Source organism: Eubalaena glacialis, chromosome 5, assembly GCF_028564815.1.
Source record: "Eubalaena glacialis isolate mEubGla1 chromosome 5, mEubGla1.1.hap2.+ XY, whole genome shotgun sequence".
Lineage (NCBI taxonomy): Eukaryota > Metazoa > Chordata > Mammalia > Artiodactyla > Balaenidae > Eubalaena > Eubalaena glacialis.
The window spans coordinates 90,568,176-90,590,741 of record NC_083720.1 but is presented as its reverse complement, the minus strand read 5'-3'; the positions used below and the strand labels follow the sequence as shown (position 1 = coordinate 90,590,741).

Sequence of the window (22,566 nt, the reverse complement as noted above, 5' to 3'; positions counted from 1 at the left end):
TGTTCAAAATCCCACAGACGTTACCAATTGGGAGAGAAAGTGCCAGCTCAAGATGATCGCAGAGCTGAAAGGAAGCTCAGGAAGCATCAGGTTCAAACTCTTGTTATACAGATGAGAAAAGAGCGCGAGAGGGGAGATGCTCACAGATACAGCCTAATTAAAGGCAACCCCCCCCCAATTAAACCAGGTTTTCTGATTCACAGTTTAGATCTTTTTCCGTATCACATGATATTTTTCTTTCTTTAAGAAGGAAACTCTAGACCAAAAAAAAAAAAAAAACTTGAAGAAAAGATGGTCATGCAACCCCCCAGAAAAGGTCAAAGGTAACATTCTTTTTTTTTTTAACATTTTATTGGAGTGTAATTGCTTTACAATGTTGTGTTAGTTTCTGCTTTATAACAAAGTGAATCAGCTATACATATACATATATCCCCATTATCTCCTCCCTCTTGTGTCTCCCTCCCACCCTCCCTATCCCACCCCTCTAGGTGGTCACAGAGCACCGAGCTGATCTCCCTGTGCTATGCGGATGCCTCCCACTTGCTATCTATTTTACGTTTGGTAGTGTATATAAGTCCCTTCTTAAAAGAAACAAAAAAGGCCCAAGAAATATTCAACTTCAAGACTAACAGACAATTTAAACAAGTTTATAAAAATTTCACCAATTTTATGTTAATCTACCAAAATGGCAAAATTTAAAAGACCAGTCTCCAGTGACTTGAATGTTGTATGCAATAGACAAGGCCATATACTGATGATGACAGTAACAAACAAGACAACCTTTCTTGAAGGCCACTTGGCCAATACAAAACAAAGCCCTTTAAAATGTTCAAACCCTTTGAATACTTCACCATACGAAACCTATCATCAGGAAATAAGCAATTTCGCAAAAGTATAACAAAAATGTTCATTTCTTTTCTTTACGATTAAAACTTGAAGGCAACTTAAATGCCCAACTATAGATTATTAACTATTTTGCAGCCATTAAAATGATGTTTACACTTATATTTAATAACATGGAAATATTCATATTATGTTTTTAAGTTAGAAAGGGCAGATTAGAGGGTTATAGTATGATCCCAGTTTGTAAAATAAATTTCATGTGTGTAAACAGAGATGTACCGAAAAACTGCTGGGAGGATAGCTCTGAAAGATGAGATTAGTGGTATTTTGACTTTTGCGTGTTATATTTTTCTGCATTACTAGAAATGAACATGTTTTAGTTTTGTGATAAAAAAATAAATATATTACCATTTTGAAAATATAAAAGGTGTTAAAAGCAAGAAACAACCTGACTAATATATCTGCCAACATGCACAGCCCAGGAATGCCTTTAAATATAAAAATGAGAGCTCCAAAAATAGAGCTACATTTTCCTAATCCATTTCCCATCATAATAAAATACCTGAAATGGCTTATAATTGTTTTTTAACTAAGGAGGGGAGAGAAATTCTCATGTACTTGGCTTCATATGTGAATGATACTTTAAATGTAAAATTGTAAGATGACAGCAATAATAAAGTTATTAAAATCACCTATAAAAATGATGTTTTATCCTTTAAATAACACAAATTTTCTATTAGGGTTCAGAAGGGGATCTTCATGAAGAAAACTAGGAGAGGTCCTGAGGAGAGTCAGAATGAGGCTGAATTTTTACACAAGTGTGAGAAGTGACACCCGCTTAGGCAGTGGCCCACTGCTCACGGGCCCCCAGGTGGCAGTGGCTTTGCACCTGCAAAGGGAGGGTGCCCCTCGGAGGCCACTGAGAAGGGGCAGCAAGTGGACTGCAAAAAAGGAAAGAAATCGTGCTATTGTTTGTTGGATATAATCACACTCATCCTGATTTCTTTTTCTTCTTGTTTGTCGAAATAAAATTAGGGTGAAGGGGAAATGCATCTTAAGACTTAGCTGCATGTAACTCTCAAGTCTGAATAACACCACCATTCAGGAAACAACAAATCCACTGCATCCTCTGCTAGCAAAAGATTTTTTAATAATCAAGTAATGACAGTAACTCAAGTTACCATGCCATTTTATCACTTGAAATCAGGGCAGTTTTTTTTCTTTCATGTTTTTAAACCTGCTGTAAGGATTTGACTCTTTCAGAGGATTTTTAAGTATTTCTTTTCAGCCACTTACACTCTCTCAAACATGCTCTTCTCCCCACTCCTCCAAATCTAGTCCATTTTTTTAAAAAAATTCTTTGTTTTCCTTGTGATGTGTGTTATTTGCCTCTGAATTGTTTCTCTGTGTTATCAGCTCCAGAATGACAGCACTGGCTCTCTGCCTGCTTGCCTCAGGGATGGTAGAGCAAACATAGTACTGAGTGATGACACCTCAAAGTGACCTAGTGGTGTCCAATTTTAAAATTTAATGACATTATTAAAGCAAACGTGTGGAGGTTAGAGAAAAAAAGCCACAGCGGATAATAAAAAGTAACGGAAAATTAAACTGAGAATGTAAGATGCTTGATGAACCTTTCTTAAATGTAGTAAATACCAGAACCTCTCTCTTTGGCCATTGGCTAATGAGGCTCCAGTGTAATGTGGGACTCTGTCTTCTACTACATGGAAAGGGTCAGTTAGTTACTGAAGACCAGAAACGCCTTAAGATGGCTCTTTCTGGTGCTGAAGACCTCGAAGACAGTTTTACAGAAAAGCCCAAGTATATAATTCAACTTTAACGTTCATCACCCTTCTTGACCAGCCAGCTCCAGGCACAGCAAAGAAGCTGTGAGGTTTTTTTCTAGCTCCATCTACTACACCTTTCAGAATTTTTCTCCTGCTCATGAAGTCCCTGAGCATCTCTTGACCTAACTCAGTCTACACTCGGCCCCTGCTAGGTGACATGTAGAAAGATCTGGATAAACTCATTCATACTGGGATAGTCATTGAAGTAAGTACAATTACACCTGAGATCCTCATTCAATTCTAACAACACCCTGAGAGGTCTACCTTCATCCACTTTTTACGGATGAGAAACAGAGACTGCGAATAAGTTAAGCAACGTGCCTTATCTGTGGTCACACGTGCTAGTAGGGGTAGACTTTAATTAACCCCCCCCCAGTTTAAATCCACCATTATTTCTACAACACCACTCTGCATCTCATGGAATGAATATATGACCTCTGCCAAAGAGTATGTATATTTTAATAGAAAACAAACCCTGGGTTCAGTGAAATGAATCTCCAAACAGTGGAAGTTCAGGAAGTAATCATGGTCTATGGTAGGACTTTTTTTTTCAATACAGGAAACTTCCCGATGACCCTTAAACCACAACACACAGATTGCTATCCATTGCCCAGTCACAAGTTTAATTCCCATTTTGCTTTGCACTTAGGCACTTCTGACTTCTAACTTCAGACATCTTTGCTCTAGATTAGTTCTTAAAGCCTGAAAGTTGCAAATCTCACTCAGAAACTGGACTGATTTTTGCTAACCATGATACTTTTTTGGATAACAATCTCTCTTGCAGCTTTAACAAATGAAGAAAAGTCAGTGAAACAAATAGCCTGGAAAACCATTCGTTCCCTTTGCTTCTCTCTGTCTTTGTAGATGGGCTTCATCTTCCCTGCGTACAATAATCCAACAGCTCTCCTCATATATCAGACGTCCTTTTTCAGTCTCACCTGCCTTGTCAAATACAAAAAATTCTACATAAAGCAGTATTTCCAACATTATCTTCTCACTACCTATGTGGACATGGATTTGTAACTTATCCCATTTACAAAGTGGTAGATTTGCAAACCTAATTTCAGGGCCTAGAATAGCGTCTGGCTCATTGTAGAAGGCCATGTACCACTGCTGAATAAATGCATAAACTAATTCATTCTGTCCACCCAGCATCTTCACATTAGTCTTTCTCCCTTCTCCACTTGTACCTTAAGCACTTCAGATGCAAGGCAAGTGAGGAGCTGCTTTGTAAATCTAAATAACAAGCTCTCTGAAGAAGAAACAGATATGTATAGGTCAGCAAGATATATGCCTGATTTGAGAACTGATCTTCTCTTCCAATACAAATACTATAGCCTTCCCATTGTCCATAAAGGCACAGATGCCATAGACAAGCCCTCTGCCTACAGATATTCAAAGAAATTTTGAGATTACACAGGAATTTTACACTGTCATCAGGGCCACGATCCACATCCTCTCCTCACAATCCCGAAGTAGGCACACTGCAGGCCCCTTAAGAAAGTGCAGTCATCCCTACAGGTCCAGTGGTCACTGAGTTATGGAATTTTCCTAGGAATAATAAGCAGAGCCCCTGCACCTCTCCTTAAGGAAAACATGATCTTTAGCACACCAACCTGAAGGATAAAAACGCAGCTTAGGCCAGTCTCTTGCTAGAAAATGAAAACAATAACCTCTCTTTGGAATGTAGCGACGTGTGCTCAAGGTGTTCAACATGGTGAGCTGACATTCACTACACAGCACTAATTACAAAGATGCCAAAGCTGCTCTGCACCACGAGGTTCAGTGACTTGTCGGGGGTTGTACAAACGATCCTCGTCACCAACGTGACCTGACTCAGTCATTAATCCATAACGTTCTGCTGGCTCCTTGCCCCACCCACTTTGCTCTACCTACAGCTAAAGGAGCTTGACTTTCACCTACAAAATCAGCCCAACTGAGGGACTAGACCTAGACCAGTTTCCTTCTTAGAGAATATTCAAACTGTATGTTACAGATGACAAAACTGAGGCCCAGAGAAGCTCAGCGCCATGTCTAAGGTCAAGGAGTTCTAGAAATGTAGTGTCCAGACTTCCAGCCCGGTATGACCAAGGATGAAGGGGGAGGGTTCTATTTAAAATATTAATCTTATGCTAATAAGTGGAGGAATGCAAATCTGTACAAATAAACATGGTAATTTTTAATATAACATAAAAGTGAAAAGCATAAGACAGAGGGCTGAGAACCAAAACTGGATGGAAATACACCAAAATGCTAACAATGGCTATGTCCAGATGGAAGTATGATGGATGAGTTTTAATTTTTTTCTCAATATTTGTCTGTATTTTCCAAATTTTTTGCAATAACCCTTACTAGTTTTATAATATAAAGAAGAGAGAGAATAAATGTTATAGAATATTCAGCTCCGCTTACACTAGAAGTCATCTACTTTGAAAGAGACTCATGGAGAGGTAGGTAGAGCAGAAAAAAATGATAGGAGCTTAAGACAACATACTTACCCACCAACTGCGGGAGAGAAGAAGCCTCCCTGTCCAGCATGATGGATCCTTTCTCCATACATGTCCTCAGCTCAAATAAGCTATGAAGAGACAAGGTGGCTACGTGGGGCTTGCTCCATCTCTCCCCACCCTGTTCCACTTTTTCTTCAAACTTAATCCACCTAGAAACATGAGATTAGTGAAGAACCATTAAAAGTGTCCTCTCATCACCTCTGGAAATAGCAACACCAACCCTCCCAGATCCACCCCCACCAGCACTTCCAAAATGTCTCCTTTTGTGGAGTCTTAAAAGCTTATTCTATCATTAACTGCATTACCTTTATAAATACACCAAACAGACTCACTAGACTGCTCCTCCCCCTGATGTTAGAGAGAAAGAAAACAAACCAAAAGGAGCCAACGCCTCCTTGGTTTTATATCTGTCTATATGTGACCATGAAATCCTTAAGAATGACTATTGAACCAAATTTTTCAAATCATGTAGGAAAAATATGCATTTCAAATTCTCCATGTGGGTAGAGCCTACAGGGTGTAAAAAAACCACCACTGTGAGAATTCTGTTGTGACTTCACAAGGCACGTTTATATAAGGTAAAATATCAGTATGAACCAATACTGATCTTAAATATTTGAAAATATGGTGTGTGAAGTGGTCAGACAAATAAAATTCCCCTTTCATGCTTAAAGAGTGCCAGCATGTGTTGCTGTATCTTACTTTAATACATCTCTCTCAGCTGACACATGTTCCCCTCTCATTGAGATGCTAATAGCTTTACCCCTCATGTTTGGCTCCACATGTGTTTAAAAATACACAAGCTCAGTGAACAATGCATCTACTCTGCTAATAACAGATCTCTTATTAACCTTAGTAATGGAACAAAAAACCCTCTCTTATAGTTTTTTCTTTCTAAGATTTGTAGACATTTTGATAACTTAGCAATATATAGGAATGAAAAATGTTTAATGGAAATGAGAGCGAAACACATTTGACAGTCTATACCCCACACATTACACATACTGACTCTTCCTACACTGGTAAAGGAAAACAGGAAAGCATCATCATTTTGCTATTCATCATGACCCAAAGAAAAATGCTGCTTTCTATCACTTCAAACCTCTGAAAGATTCTGAACAAGATAAAGAGGGAGTTAAAAATTGTTTTCCTGCATTCTTCACGCAAAGGTTTAATGATTGAAAAGTGTTTTCCTAGAAAAAGCTAAACACTCACCCAACTCATTAAAGATGAGAACAAAGGGCAGAGATCAGAGGAAGCTCTACATAAGGTATTATTTATAGACCGCTCACCACCCCCAGAGGAAGAAAAGAACACATTAGTAGAACCATGAGTGACAATAGATCAACAGATCAGCCACAATGTCAAAGAAAATTCAGAATTTTAATCAAGCCCAACACTCATGTGATTCATAAGTATATGAGCCATATCCCAAAACTCCCTCTTCCCTCTCCTGGCCAGGAAACTTCCATGCTTCAATGACAACCTTAGCCCCAGCTTCACCCTCCACTTTAAGACCCTCCTCCTTTCCCCTGTATCCCAAAAAATGTAGGGAGTAGAGATTTTTACGTGTTTTCCTCACATTAAAAAGCCAACACCAAAGAAGTTCTAAAACTTCAGAACTGGACCTTGTTTATTCTACAAAAGTGGTTGTGAAACATTCTGAGAGAAAGACCTTTAATATTCTTGTGTGTGTGTGTGTGTGTGTGTGTGTGTGTGTGTAATTAGTAGTTCTTCACCTTGGTTGGTATTAGAACCACAGAAATAGAAGGAAGTGAGAGAAAAATGACAACTTTATATTACATTCTTATAGAATTCTATGAACTTGCCAAAACAATAAGAGGTAATTGGGTTATTTTGAGAGTAATCATTTTATGGAGTATATTACATTGGCTAACTTTAGGCATATTATCTTTTCAGGCTTACTCACAGAACCTCTAACCATGTTGACTGGGAGCTAGTATATGAATCATATTTACATCTGATGTTACAGTTTTTTGCTCAAGATGAGACTCTAGAAGATTCCATAGTATATGAAACCTAGTCAGGGTTACATATAATTATGTTATCGATAAAGACTATAGTGACCTTGTTTTTATTCCTAAGAGTATTCTTATTAGCTGAGGGATAGAATCTTTAGTCACAGAATTTAAGTCCAAGATGAATGACAAGGGCCAGCTAGAAACTCAGTAAATGGGAGTGTTCTATACATACAGCCTTCACTTCCCTCTTATCTTTCCTAAATGATAACCAGTTGCCCTTCTATCAGTCACCATAAATCTGTATGGCCAAATCCATTTTGTAAAAGAAAACTAAGCCTCACTTACATATGGTATGTGACAGTAGCTCTTTTCTGCTATCACCTTCAACTGTCCAAACAATATAAGTTTAATAAAATGTTCTTTAAGAAAAGAAAAAAGAGGAACAAAACCATTGCATTCTTCTGTGACCAATCTCCTCTGCACAGTTTATCTTAAATATGACTTTGAACAAGTTTTAAAAGTATATTTAGAAATAATAAATCCCAACTAGCTTGGATTTAGGGAATAGTATTACTCACCCTCCTGGATTATACCAGCCAAGATTAGGTCAAACTTTAACCATAATGGAATGGGAATGTAGTCTCAAAACTAGCCAGTTCCTTAGAATCTACATTCCTAAGAGACAAGTATTGTCTCATAGTTCAGTTTAAGCATCTATTTCACTTTGAGTTCAGTAAATATTATATGTTGAGATGATGTCATATCACAGCATAGCTAATTGCACAAGGTAACTCTGGGATAATGACTATTAAATTCCTTTAAAATACATTGCTCTAATTGTTCAAGGAACTGACTGTACTTCCAATATACACTTTTACGCAGAAAGTAATGATTTGCCCATTTAAACAGATTGTTTGCAGGTAGTTTCATTCCAGAAACTACACATGCTATGTCTATCCTCCTCACATATCAAGGACAAATTTGGAAAAAACTGAAAACGACTCAGTTCAAATCAGAACCCATTAAAGAAAAGGCTAAGGCTAAGGTACCAAAGTTCAGGCTACTGGAGTGTCAATGAATTTGTAAAGGTGCTTTAGAACCATGTAATTACACTAAAAAAAAAAAGACATTTTTACTGTAAAATGTACTAAAAGCTACTATCTACCCTTCATAATAACTATGAATAACCATGTATTTGCAATAAGTTTCCTACTTTTCCTTTTGTCTTAGTACTTGACATGTTATAGGAAAATTAATTTCAGAAGCTGGCTTTTTAAATGCTGGCAATTACAAAACTGTTGTAACCTTGAAGGAAGAGTTTATTAGGTGAAGTTTATTTATTCCAAGGTCTTTGAAGAATAATGATAAAGTACATTGCAGTTTAACCCACTTTGAGTGACTGCCAACCAAACAGCATTTCACTCATTTGTTGAAGAAATAGAAAGCCCACTGGGAAACACTGAATTTTGCAACTTTCCAATCATATGATTAAATATACTTAAGAAAAGACCTCTAACTTTAAAACATGCCAGTTTTACAGTGGAAAATAGACATGACCTTTGCCTTGGAATATAATCCAACTACGTAAAGCTAGTTTAAAGCAATAATAAATTTCTTGCTAACTAATCAGTGCCTCATCGCACATAAAGGAAGCCAACGCTAGTGTGTATCTGGGATAAATGATGTTTTTAAGGAGAATTCTTAAATTTCTAGATCAACTGTGAAAGTTATTGCAAAACAGTGTAGTAACCACATATAATTACATAGATGATTAAATTCCTTATTCTTCAGACTTTTTCTTACAGAAAAAGTAAACTTGGTCTAAAATGGAATTTTCCAGAGCCATCATCTAGTAGAGGAGAGATAGAGGAGTCAGGGTAGATTGGGAACAGAGAGGGCCCTATGCAAAGCCCCAGGGTAAGTACATGTGGCTGTGTTTGATGGCCAGGCCCTGAAGTCATGTTCTCCAGAGGGAGGCAGGGTCACTCGTGCTGTCCCACTAGAACTGAAACATCAGTACCCTTTTCCTTTGTTGGCTTGTTGGGTTTATTGAAACTTGTGATGTCTTTCTTTTTTACCCAGGTTTGGCCGTAAAACTTGAATCGCAGGGAAGAGGGGAAGTGATCTTTAACATATATTCTTATAACAGTGATAAATTCCAATATGGCCCATCTGAATATTCACTGAGGGAAAACTGAAAGCCAATAACCATGTTTGCAGACATCACTGACTCAAAGAAATACAGCATTTGGAGTGGTAGTGATAGCCCTTCTTCCTGGCTTTGGGCCATCACCAAAGCTGGACCATGACTTATTCTTCTACCAGTCTTCTTCATGAACCCATTAGCTAACGCCTAGCCACCTAGAAATTGTTAATGAGAAGCATAGGCTCATTCACTAATACCAAATATTCCATTATAACTACTGCTACACCACTGAATGTCAGTATTCTAATGACCTAACACTGAGGATACTCCTTTGAAAAAGAATATTCTCTGCATTCCACTGATTATATACATTTCTCAGGTCTGATCATTCTACCCTTGGGAGAGTCAGTGAAAATTCAAAGTTCTGACTTTCAGGAAAGGGAACAGCAGGGAAAAGATGTGAAAAAAGCGGGTGGTAGAGTTGGCTTCAAACTTCATGTAAATAAAGATTTCCCTTGTTTATAGTTTTACATGACTACTGTGCTTTGCGAGACTTAAATGGGGATATTTTTCCTACCACTGAAACCATTTGCCTTATTTTTTAAGACACACAGCTAACCTGAACTTCCTGAAGTAAGACTAAAACTGCAGTAATGCTGAGACTCAATGTATGATATTCTTGGTCAAAATCAAATCATTAGTCAACTGAAAAAAGTATAAAACATTAAAAGGAAGAGTACTAAAGAGGGTACTATTGTGTTCTACGGGGTGCAGGCTCACAGTAGAAACTACATTAAGCTGGAGAAGTCTGGCGGGCTAGTTCTCTATGGAATAAAAGAGTCCATTTAATTGGAGTTTTCACAAAAAGCAAATAATTCTCCATTTTATGTTAGCCAAAAGAATATTCATGTTGCATTTTCATATGTAAAATGAGTTCCTTCTAAGCACTAAACTTTTATTAGTCTGGTAGGTTTGAGAGCTTTTCATGGGGAAGAAAAAGCCCTATCAGGTCTGGAAACTGGACATCATAAATGGCAGTCAGAAATGACTGCAGAAAACATTCAGAAGCAGAGTTACGTTGCAGGAAGTAAAAATCACTGACAATTTGAATCATTTCTGAAGGCACAACCACCTCCAAACTTTCCAAGAGAATTTAGGTAGAGCAGTAAACTAAGAATCAAGGTTCTATTTCTCTATTCTTTCATTCTATGAGCACGTATTTCTTGATTGTGGACTGTGTGCCAGGTAGTTGTAGACACTAGGAATATCATGGTGAACAAAACAACCAAAAATTCCTCCCCTCATGGAGCTTTAATTTTATTGGGAAGAGACAATAACAAGATATGTTAATATGCTAACTGCTGATAAGTGCTAAAGACAAATAGAATGGAGGATGAGGGATACGAAGGTTTGGGGAAAGTTTGTATTTTAGACAGGGCAGTCACTGAGAAGGTCATATTTGAAAAAAGACCTGAAGGAGGTGAGGAAATGAGCCAGGGAGATGACTGTGGAGTACAGTAGGGAGAGCATTTCAAGTGCAAACCGCATTTGAACAGCAAGTACAAAGGCTCTGACACAGGAGTATGACCAGGCCAGTGAGGCTTGAGCAGAGCGAACCAGGGGGAGAGAAGTAAGAGATGAAGAGATGAGGTCAGAGATCACAGTGTAGAGTTCATGAGGGAGGCAAGGGCAGGTTCAGGAAGATGGACTAATTAGGAAGCATTTGCAGTAATCTAGATGAGAAAGGATGGAGGCTTGGACTAGGGTTGTGGCAGCACTGAATGTGAGATATGGTGAGATTCTGAATATCTGCATAACGTTGAGGGTAAACTAAATAGGATGTGCCAGTGGATCAAGTAAGGGGTGTAGAGAAAGACAGGAGTCAAGGAAGACTCCAATCTTTCTGGATTGAGCAACTAAAAAAATGGAGTTGTTCATTGCGGTGGGGAACTCTGTAGGAGGAGATCTGAGGTGGGTAGATGAGAAGCTCAGTTTCTGACATGTTATTTTGAGATGCCTACTACCCAACCAAATATTTGTTTTTCAATCAAACAAGGCAAGAAGTCTAGGCTAGAGAACTAAACACAGATGGCATCAGCATATTGATGAATTAGCTGGAAACATCAAACAAAGGTCCTCTCTTGGGCTTTATCAATGGTGTGCTGGGTAACTTGCGTCTGTCATTGAGCTGTCCATCAGTCAGAAAGAGATGGATTATCATCGAACTCCAGCTTTGATCACGTAATATTTCTAAGAAAGTATTATATTTAGAACAGTAGATTCTAAGGCAATCAGTTCTCAACTAATCACACTCAGCAAATGTTACTGAGCACCTATTACGTACCAAGCGCTGCAAAGCACTGGGAATATAGTAATGAAAGACAGACATGGTGGTCTCTCCCTCTAGACAAATTAGTGTAATGAGGGAGACAAAATGAAAACAATACTATCACATATATGATTAATTAATTAATAGTAATTGTGGCAAATCCTATGTAGGAGAAGTTATAGAAGGTAGACTATTTGTGAGTATGTTTCTTCCTGGACAACTTCCCCCGATACATGGTGTACTCCCACCGTACTTCCTCTCCCGCTGTACATACAGTCTCTCAGGGACCAATGACATCACCAAAATGACACATATGTTCCTAAGGAAATAGTCAGTCTTTAAAGATGGTAAAGTATTCATGACCATCTTAACCTTTAAGAATCTTAAATGAAAATACTATGTCCATCTCATTCAATGTTGAACTACCTATACAATGAGCTGTGATCTCTTCACATTTCTGGGACCAGGGGTCACATAAAATAAAGTGTAGTCTGCATTTGGCTGAAAGAGAAAACAGAATGCTACACCTGAATTCTACTCTATATAGGTACTCACACAGAATTTTAAGATGAAAGTAAGAATCAAAGGAACTCTTCTAGTCGCAGCTGACTACACAATTATACGCACAGGGATGGAACTTTAGAGCTATAAAATACGCATGATGTTAGAGAGGACGCAACCCAGTATGACTCTCATTTGATAGTATAGAAAACACAAGCTCAGGAAGACTACATGACTATATAACTTGCCCAAAGTTAAACAGCTAGTTAGCAGCAAAGCCAAGACTAAACCAAAATCTCCCCAACACTTAACTCATGCTGCACCAGTATAATTCTCACTCTGTTTTTTTCTATTAGAAAGAAGGAAAAGAAAGAATGAAATGGAGATACTGGTACAAGTTTTCACTTTGAGAGCCTTCTTTTGGAGAATGTTTTATGAACTAAAAGTATACTTTATGAAGGACTTTTAATATCCAGGTTATTGGTGCTGAGAGGGGAATAAGAGACAATTACTATATCATGGAAAGTGGCCCCAAAAGAATAAAGAATGAAGAGCTTCAAGAGGCAGCCTTAGAGATGGAGGAGCAGAAATCAGTTATTGCCCACTTCTGTATTCCCAGTACCTAAGACAGTGTCTGGTGTACTATGCATTCAGAACATATTTGTTGAATTTAACTGATCTGAATTAAATCACAGACTATAAAAGGCATATGTTAACATTATTTTGTTTGTGAAAGTCAAATACATTGAATCCCCATATAATGATGACAATGAGAGACCAATAACTGCATTATATCAATGTCTTTATGGTACACAATTTTTACACGTTATAGAAGATTTAGTGTGGCATATATAACTAAATATACATGCAGAAAGACAGAAAGAAAAGCTCTTATTGTGAGATTAATGACACTTTAGATATTTGTGCAGTGCTTAACAATTTACAAAGCATTTCCATATATATACCTGTATGTATGTATATAAATATCCATGATATAATTCGATATCTAGTAGAACATTATATTTACATATTATATACCTTATATCACATACATATATATTATATGTATGTGATATTATTATCCACTATTTATTGATGATGAAATCAAAGTTCTGAGAAACTGTTATGCAGCCGGCAGGTGACAGAAGTCTGAAATGGAACTCAGGTCTCTAACACTTCCAATTCAAGTGAACCTTCTACTTGCTTTCACTGGATGTTTAAAAGATGACAGGTTTTCACTTGGAATAATGGCAAGTTTGTGTGCAACAGTCATTGTCTTTGCAACCTCCCTCCTAACAGGGAATGGGTAATAAGTCAGACATGGTTTCACAAGATACCTTGGCATGTGGAGACTGTGAACACATATCGCTAGGCTATCATGTTTAGGTGCTGGAGTTTCTCTCTTTTAAATATTTTACTATTAAATAGCATACAAATGGAGATTTACTTCTAATTCCTTATAAAGGTTAAAATTATAACAATGCAGATCAGTGACTTCAGCAGTGAAATAAAGGGTGTCCTGCATCCATGTCAATGTCAAAGAGTTGAAAAAGAATCCTTTTACTCCTTGACCCAGCCAACCTCATGCTCATCAATCATTTGGGCTAGAGAAAGGAGCTCACAGACAAGAATCCTGCCCTGCCCTTGTTTCCCCACGTCAGTCCTGCACAGTCAGCTATGGCTCACCTCGCTGTCTCCTTCCACTCCATCTCCTGACCATCCACGGCCAGCAGCTCATCCAGTTCCGTGAAGAGCTGAGGGGGCGCTGGACTGTCATCCTCCTCGCCCAAGATGAATCGGATGCGTTCTGCGGCGGGAGAGACTGCAGAAGTGAAAATACTGTGGTTAAACATTGGCTGGACAACCCTGAGGAAAGTGTAACTCCGAGCTCTTCCTCTGTCCCCAGAGCAGTTGGGCTTCCCCTCCACATTTTCAGTGGACATCTTCCTTGCTGAGCCTTCCTTGTCCCCAACCTAAAGACAAACAGGAATCCAAGGCCTTCTCTAGTCCTTTAGTTCTGAAATGTGTCTCAGCTCTCCACCGCTCTCCAGAAGGACAGCGCTCCAGTTCTGTGTGGCGAGTGGCAAAGAACCTTTCGCCCTCTGATGAGCTCAGGTCCAACCACATGACCTTCCCTCCTTCCCCACTGATGACCCATCCAAAAGTATAAGACGGAAACCAGCTTGAGCCAATCACTTTTTCTACAACAGTGGGAGGGGGCAACAGAGCACCCCAGTGCTGGGTTTCCCCCAGGCCCCCGCCTCCCAGCCACCCTCCCTCCGTCCAATGCCCAAAGCAGCCCAGGCCCTCGCAGTCTCCTCACCGCCCATAACTGCCTAACTGCAAAGTTGATGAAGGAATATTTAACAAGATGGAGCCTCTTCTTGACATAATGGCAATACCCAAAAATGTTTAGTCACACTTCAATGCACTTGAAAAACAAGCCCAAGTAAAATATTGTACACGAGGGGAAAAAAAATTTCCAACACACTCAAGCACATAATTGAATGTCCTACTAGCTCCTTTTGACCCCATCTCCTAAAAATCATGTAATGAAAAATTAACTAGAATTTCCCCCAGGTTGTGGGCTATTTTCTCTTTCTTTAAAAAAAATGGAAAGCATTTGGAAACGGATGGTTATATTACAAAACTAAGACCCACAGATACTCCTTATAATCCCTGGATAAAACCAAGAATATACATGTGACGGCAGTCCGAGTACACAGATTTATTCATATGCAGAACTTGGTAGAAATATATGTACTCAACCTAAAAAAACAAAAAACTTCCTACCAACTGAAAACCACTATAATCAGACAGAATAAAATTCCATAGATCAAAATATATTTACTACAAATAAACCCATGAAAAATATTCAACCTACCTCGTAATCAAAACTAACTATTAAAATAAAATATATGTTTTACCTATAAAAATGGCAAAAACTTTAAAGAATGATCATCTCAGTGTTGGCAAGGGTTTAGGACACGTGTACCAGCACCTTCCAATTTATGTCGCTGGTAGGAGCCTAAATGGGAACATCTCTCTGAAGGGAAATTTGAAAAGGTATGGAAATGTTTTTAAAGTGTATCTATCCTGTGAGTCAGCAATTCTATCACTAGCAAGATGTTCATTCTAAATAAATAACAGTTGTTATCACAAAGTCTTAACTACAGAGGTGACCACTACAGCATAGTTTATAATTGAGAAAAACAGAAAAAGCTTAAATGTCCAAAAAGGAGGATTGGTTAAATAAACTATATTACAACCATTCAATCAAATACCACGTAGTCATAAAACATGAAGATGAGATTATTGTTTTTTGACACATATATCATATAATATTAATTGAAAAAAATAAAATTACAAAATCATATGCATAAAGCAATCCCATTTTGGTAAAGAAAAAATTACACATATATCCATAAAATAGTCTGGAAATGAGAGAGCCCTCATTTTGCATGGTTCTAATGAGTGTGAATTTCAGCTACCACAGTCTGGTTAAAGAACACTAGTCGCCCAACAACACAGCTCAAGTTTCAGCTGGATGGTATATTAACTGTGAGTAATTGCATAAAATACAAACTTCACTGCTAGCTCTTCGGTCCATCAGTTACTATGTAAATAACATAAATGCATCATGATCATGACCAATCATAGTGCTCCTTTCGAAGTCTGCCAGTGATTGGTCACTACACACTTGTTACCCAGTTCATGCACAGACAGCAAAGTGTGTAGCTGTGCTGCCTTCTTGTCTTCCAATGATAAATTCATACGACATGAATAATCAAAAGAGGGAGCTAGCTAACAAAGATGAAAGTACAGCACAGAAACAAAAAGTACTAACACTGGAAGTGAAATCTATGTCAAATACGAAAGGAGTTACAGGAGACCTAGCTGATTATGGGAATGTAGATAATGCTGCCATTCCCCATTCGAGAGACTCTAGATGCACAGTCAGAGGAACTTAGTGAAGGCGAACTCATTAACATAAATAGTAAGGCAAGTGGTTGTAACAAAATGCTAACGATGTCCCAGAGGAAGTGATGCTGGCAAAAAAACTTCACGTTAAAGGAACCCTCAGAGACATTCCCTAACACGGAAAGCGCAAAGGATAAAATGCTGGAAGCTGATCCAGACTTAGAGAGGAGAATGACAATTCCTCTGGGCATAGAAAAGATGCTCACTCCATTTCATAAATTGTACTGTAGGAAAAAGGGAAACTACTTCCGATAAGATTTTACAAAGAAATCAACCACTTTAATCTCAATGTTTGTAATGTTTTAAATTAGCAAATACTAAATAAATACTAGTTTTACTATTTTTTTCACTTCCCTATACCCTTATAGCCAACAGTAAGAGAGATTTCAATGATTTGGCAAATTTTTTTAAAGGTCAAAGAACAATAATAACTTTTCCCATTGATCATTAGGATTGTTTTGTATAATTTCAGCTTGCATAGTCATTTTTATGGTCCTGCACTACAGTGTAAAGCAAGGACTGCCTGTATACATACCTTTTAAATGTTATGCAGTTTGTTTCTAGGACCTCTATTTTCTTCCTTTCACTTTCCTATCAATTCTAAAATGTGCACAACTCATTCATGTATTCATTCAGCAATATTTAGTGAGTACTGTCTATGTTCTAAATAGGCTCTGCTTCAGGCTTTGAAGATAAAGCAAAGAACCTGACAAAAAGGTCCCTATTCTTACTGAGTTTACATGCTAGGAGGGAAAACAAACATTAACTAACTAATTAATTAGTTAAGTGAATAAATAAATTAGTACATAAACCAATAAACAAGAAAAATATCTGCAAACTGTTTTGTGTTCGCAGAACATTAAAATAAGGTAACCGAATACATATTAATATAAGATACAATATGTTTTAGTTTTGTAATTAGAAAAAAACAGCTTTGAAATTTCTTAAATCTCTGGGAGAAAAAAATCTAAAGTTCCAGGACTTTTGTGTAAAAACATTTGCAATGTCTTTCCAATCAAGAAATGGGATGTGTAACTATTTTAGAGGATCAGAGAGGGCATGAAAGAAATGATATCGGGGTAAGAAATGATTGGCAGGATTTAGAATCTGGACACTACTCCTAACAAGTAGAGTGTTCACACTACTAGAAATGTAGTTATTCAGCAGAGTGGTTCTGCAACTGACAGTCACAAATTTAACTGACTTTTCGTCAACATTCAACATCAAAGATCCCTGAGATAGAATTAGCTTTTAGAAGGGAAAAGTCTACGTTTAAAGAATCAGCTTTTTGTCCCTTTCTAAAAGATATGATGTGGGTTTGTCCCCATCTCTAACAGAGAAGAATAAATGTCTCTCCTGCTTAAAGAACAGATTCTCCCGCACAGACACCACACACATCTTTGCTGAGCTCTAATCCACAGAGCATTACTCTGTGGTCTGGTGCTCTCAAGTTAGGGAAACACAACTCACTGCTTATCAGACAGCGATTCAGCTGTGACTTCTGTAAAGTGGAATGGAAGAAGGATGTAACGTTGTTACCTCCAGGTCTTCCTCTCCAGGTACCATATCTAAGCACCTTTCATAAGTTGTCTTATTTATTAAATACAGCCTTTGATCAACCAATATAACAATCCCTTTGGGATAAAATTCCAAAATTGTGTATCAAAAATGAGCTTGCTACTCTAGTTTCTTTCCTCAGCTGCTCCCCTAATCAGAAGGAAGCTTCCCCAGGAATCAGAAATAAGAGGTCACAGCAATTGTACTGTCAGTATCAACATGTGGGAGGGGCATCCTCTATGGCCAGCAAATACCCTCCCCAATTTCTAACACCATTCTTAACACAAAGATATGCAGAGTGAGAGTCTGCCCAATGAAGTACATCAGGAATTTTGTTTTTTCCCCATAACTTTTGATCAGATCAAGAAATGAGCTAAATACAAGACACAGGATTGCACTGAGACTCTGGAGTCAAACTGTCTGGGTTTGAATCCAAACTCTGCTGCTTATTTGCTGTGTGATCTGAGAAAAGCTAGTCAACCTCTCTGTGTCTCAAGTTCCCCACCTGAAAAATGGGATGATGATGATCACCATAGTAGCTAAAATACAAGGTTTAAATTCATTTAAAAATTGTTGACCCTTACTAGCAAAACCTGCCTAGCTTTTAAAAAAGAAAGCTCTCACAGATATTAGCCTTGACAACCCTTATATGTTGAAAATATATAAGGTAAGAGAGAAAATAGCCCAAAGTTCTGCATGTTTTACTTCAGTGAATTAAGTGGCTTCAGTAATGAGAACACAAAGGTGTGTGTTTTAGGAAACAGCCAATAAAAGAACAAGGGGAAAATAAAGAAACCCCTTCCGCCTCACTTTAATACTGGGGGAGGGGGGGGCCGGTGGGGGGCAAAAACATCAATCAACTTGCTTTACGGACGAATAGATTATGATTCTAAGTAATACCTAATCTAGTTTCATCATAAAAGAGAACCTAGAGAAAAAAATGAGACAGGGTGACAGGGAGGAAAGAAAGGAGAGAGAGAAACTGTCAAATTCATCCAATCACCTTTGTCAGAACAGAAGGCCCCTAGATCAAAATGAAGTTAACGTCTCTAATCTGCCTTGATTTTTTTCTTTTTTTATTCTGCCCTCTGGTTAAAATGTGTTTTGGCTTTTTTGAGTAGCTCTAGAATTTCCTGGAGGGTTCTATATCAACATGGTTTCTCTGACCCAGGTCCACGTGTTGGAAGACAACGTGATGGTCTGCAGGGCTTGGGGACACCCAGTGCTCCCAAACCCCCATTGCCAACCAGAAGAAGGCAAATGTAGGGCAGGGATGCTGTCCACACTAACTGCCGCCACCAGCTACTGCAGTAGACATCACTTCCACACCCGCACGCTATCTCCTGTGGAGCTTGAACTTGGCCTCCGCGTTTGCCTTTCATGTAACTCTGGCCTCAATCTGTGCATTCAACCTTTTCTCCCACAGCAACCCAGAAGTGTCTTGTGACAAAATATACCTGCTCATTTTCAGATCTGTTCCTTTTTCCTGTCTAGAATATTCTTTTCTTTCCTCTCTAACTCTGATTCAATTTCTAAGGCCCAGATGGAGAGTCTATCTTTTCCAATAACCTATACTAACCATTCCTAGAGACATGAATCTCTCCTTTATTCAAACCATAACAACACTTTATGTCTGAATTACTCATTTAGGCACTAACAAATATACAGCTTGCTCATTAGTACCTAAACTTTTGTAGATGCACCTTCTCTCTCCAACTAGGTCACCAAGGCCCTGGAAGACAGGGTCTGTATTTTATGTACCCTCCTTAAAGACCAACACAGTAGTGTGCACCTAACAGTCACTTTGAGTATTAATGAATTAGACATGACTAAATAAAACTTGGACATTTTCAAATACACAAACACACAACCTCTTGCAAAAAGCAGCTTACATTAAGAATTCTGAAATGGAAAATAAGTTTGGAAAACTGTCCTTATTCTACGCTTCCCCTTAATCCATCTTTGCATGAGCTGCACCAAAATATAGTCGCCATTCCCTGTACAGAAAGTCGCAAATAAAAGAATGAATATTTCCGGTGAGCTATTTTCCTCTGCTAGATGCAATCTCCTCCTACCCTGAGGGACCACAACATTTAATGTGCACATCTATTAAGACATTTAATATCCACTGCTTGGTGTGTTATTCGTTGCTGTACTTTTTCTTCGCAGCTTTTCATGCCTTACCTAAACTGTTCTTGGCACCTATCTTGGGCACAGTGAAGCTATACAAAAGAGAATGGATGGAAAAATGAGTAAAAGAATGAATGAAACAATGAATAATATATATTCTGCCCCAGTTCCTCACAACCTATCGTTCTATGCTTCTATCCTCTGCCTCTTTTTAAGCGCAACTAGGAAAACATGATGTAAAAAAATGAAAACCCTGGAGGCTTAGCAATATTTGAAGTGTAGTTCCTACACTCTCATTTGATAACTTAATTAATATTTATTAGTTTTTAGTGCATGCAATACACTATGGTATTTGTTGAAATGACACAAAATGTTTTTTAAGATAAGATCTCTGTCCTCAAGGAACTTAAAGCTGGAAGATAACACGTCATAATGGGGAAAAAATGCTATCAATAAAAATGTAACACTCAATAACTAACATTTTTGAATTGTTACACTGTACTAGGCATTGTGTTTAGTACTTTCCATTTACATCATTTATTTTACACAAGGCTGTGAAATATCCACTACTATTATTCTCTTGTATTACTCTCACATTACAGATAGGGAAACTGAGTATTAAGAGGCTAAGAGACTTCCCCAAGATCACACAACTAGTAAGTGATATGACCTCAAACCCACTTGTGTTACTTCCAAGCCCATTTCTTAGGCACCACACTCTAATGGATGATCTCATTTTTCAAAATGGTCAGATTTCCATATGAACAGTACAGACAGTAAATGTACTGGATTTCAGAAGAGGCAGAAATCATAATGGCATATGAAATAGTCCTAAAGTAAATTAATTTAACATTTGGTTCATTATCCACTGAAAGGCAATTTGTGAACATGCCCTTTTATTTTTGGTCTGCGAAGCATCCCACTGTGGTCACCCTGCAGGCTACCCAAGAAAAAATTTTTTAATAGAAATAATGATCATAACGAACATTCATACTGTGCATGACAAGCTTACATGCAAATTCCCTTCTGTGGGTTAAGTGAGGACTTCTGGATTTTGTATTTTCTCCTTGTCAAAGTCCACCATCTGGTGAAGTCTTAGATCTCAAACCAAAGTATAAAAAGAAGTAACTATTTGTTTCTTTAAGTTATTAATGTGCTATCACCAACTGGTTTACATAGTTATCATTTTAAGTATTCATTTCTCTTCTTCATTCTGAGATAAAAGTTTGTAGGTAGATACCATGGTTGTTAAAACTTCCACAATTTATCTGATTATTAGGCCATCGTAGTACTCTAAAAATACACTTAAATGTATATATAAAATCCTCAAACTTCTTTTCCCATTCATAACTATAAGAAATAACTAGCTAAATGAATAAATCTCCATATACATATAAATCTTTAACATACATACACACATTTTAGTGGCATCTGTTACTCCTGCCCACCTAGCAACCCTAACCTCTTTTTCTGATAACAGCACCCCATTTTCCTTTGGAGAACCATCTTTATCCTTGTAAGTCCACCGAGGCTGAATTACCCCCTGTGACACAGGCCTGGACAATGAGAATATCACAATTCTTGGCCACAGCAATTAATTTTCCAGTGGGCACTTCATCTAATCCAGGCCAATCAAAATGAAAAAGCATCAGCTTTTTGTTGGAACTTCCAGGAAATAAATTTTCACTTTATGCTAAGGTGATAAGATGGTAATAAAATCTTTGAGCACAGTTGGTCACCTTGCAACCCTAAGGGAAAAGCCTGCCTGGGAATTAGAAACTCAGAACCAAGACAGAAACAGGCTCCTGATGCCATCATTTAAGCACCTAGGTCCAGCCACGCCTGAAGTCAGTAACTTTTCAATCATATGTAAGGATTCCCTTCTAGCTAAAAGTGATGAGGCAATTTTTTTTGTCACTTACAACCAAAGATTTATGATATAGACATCTATGATTCCATTTGAATGGGTTAGGGTAGAACTAACTTATATTAGCCATCCACATATCAGCATCTTCAAAATAATTGCATTGAAGAACCTGTTTTTATAAAATCCAACTTTCAGTGGAGTAATCTGTACGAGTTCATCTAGAGTTTCTCCATGCCCTAATCTACCTCTACTTCAACACATCCAGAAAATGACTGCTGATTTACATGCTGGCAGGCTCTAGACAGGTAAATTAGATGGTTACTTTTTCTGTTTCAAATTAGCTAAGAAATTGAAACAGCCAAATAGCATTCATTTAGATGGATAATTTTTTTAAATACTTAGGTATCCATGTATTAATAAGCTCCCACACATGAAAAGCTGTCAATTATCACAATTATCCTTAATATGCCATGACATTATTATGCAGCTATAAAGAGTCAACAGCACAAAGAGCCTAGATTTCAGAATACTACCAAGCAATCTTACTTAGGGGCAGAGTAAGCTCAATTTCAGCCAACAAGAGGTGAAAAAAACTGGAGTTCGCGGTGACATTTTTGGAAAATACCTATGTCTTAGGCTTTCATCTTCAAAATGTTGAAAAAAATATTTACCTACAGTTTACATTACAAAAATGTTATCAGGACTCAAGTCATATTTACAAGATATTCAGAATTCTTTAGAACAAAAAGGTGGTAGACCTTACATTCCCCAATTTATTCTTTCTCCTTCATAATTTCTGCTAACACAGTGGGTTGGAAAAATTAAAACTAGGCTTTTCAGTGGTGTTAATACATGTACTTAAAATGCTGCTAA

The 22,566-nt window shown here is 37.8% G+C and overlaps 1 protein-coding gene across 2 annotated transcripts in view; it reads right to left on the bottom strand.

The window, feature by feature from the left end:
- Nucleotides 1-22,566, bottom strand: part of SLC4A4 (solute carrier family 4 member 4) — a 345,525-nt gene that overhangs the window by 190,118 nt on the left and 132,841 nt on the right. For both annotated transcript variants that reach the window (XM_061192359.1, XM_061192360.1), the window contains exons 4-5: nucleotides 13,845-13,980; nucleotides 5,189-5,349 (exon numbers count right to left, since the gene is read on the bottom strand). In XM_061192359.1, coding sequence (XP_061048342.1) covers nucleotides 5,189-5,349; nucleotides 13,845-13,980 — 297 coding nt within the window. The remainder of the gene's footprint in view (nucleotides 1-5,188; nucleotides 5,350-13,844; nucleotides 13,981-22,566) is intronic.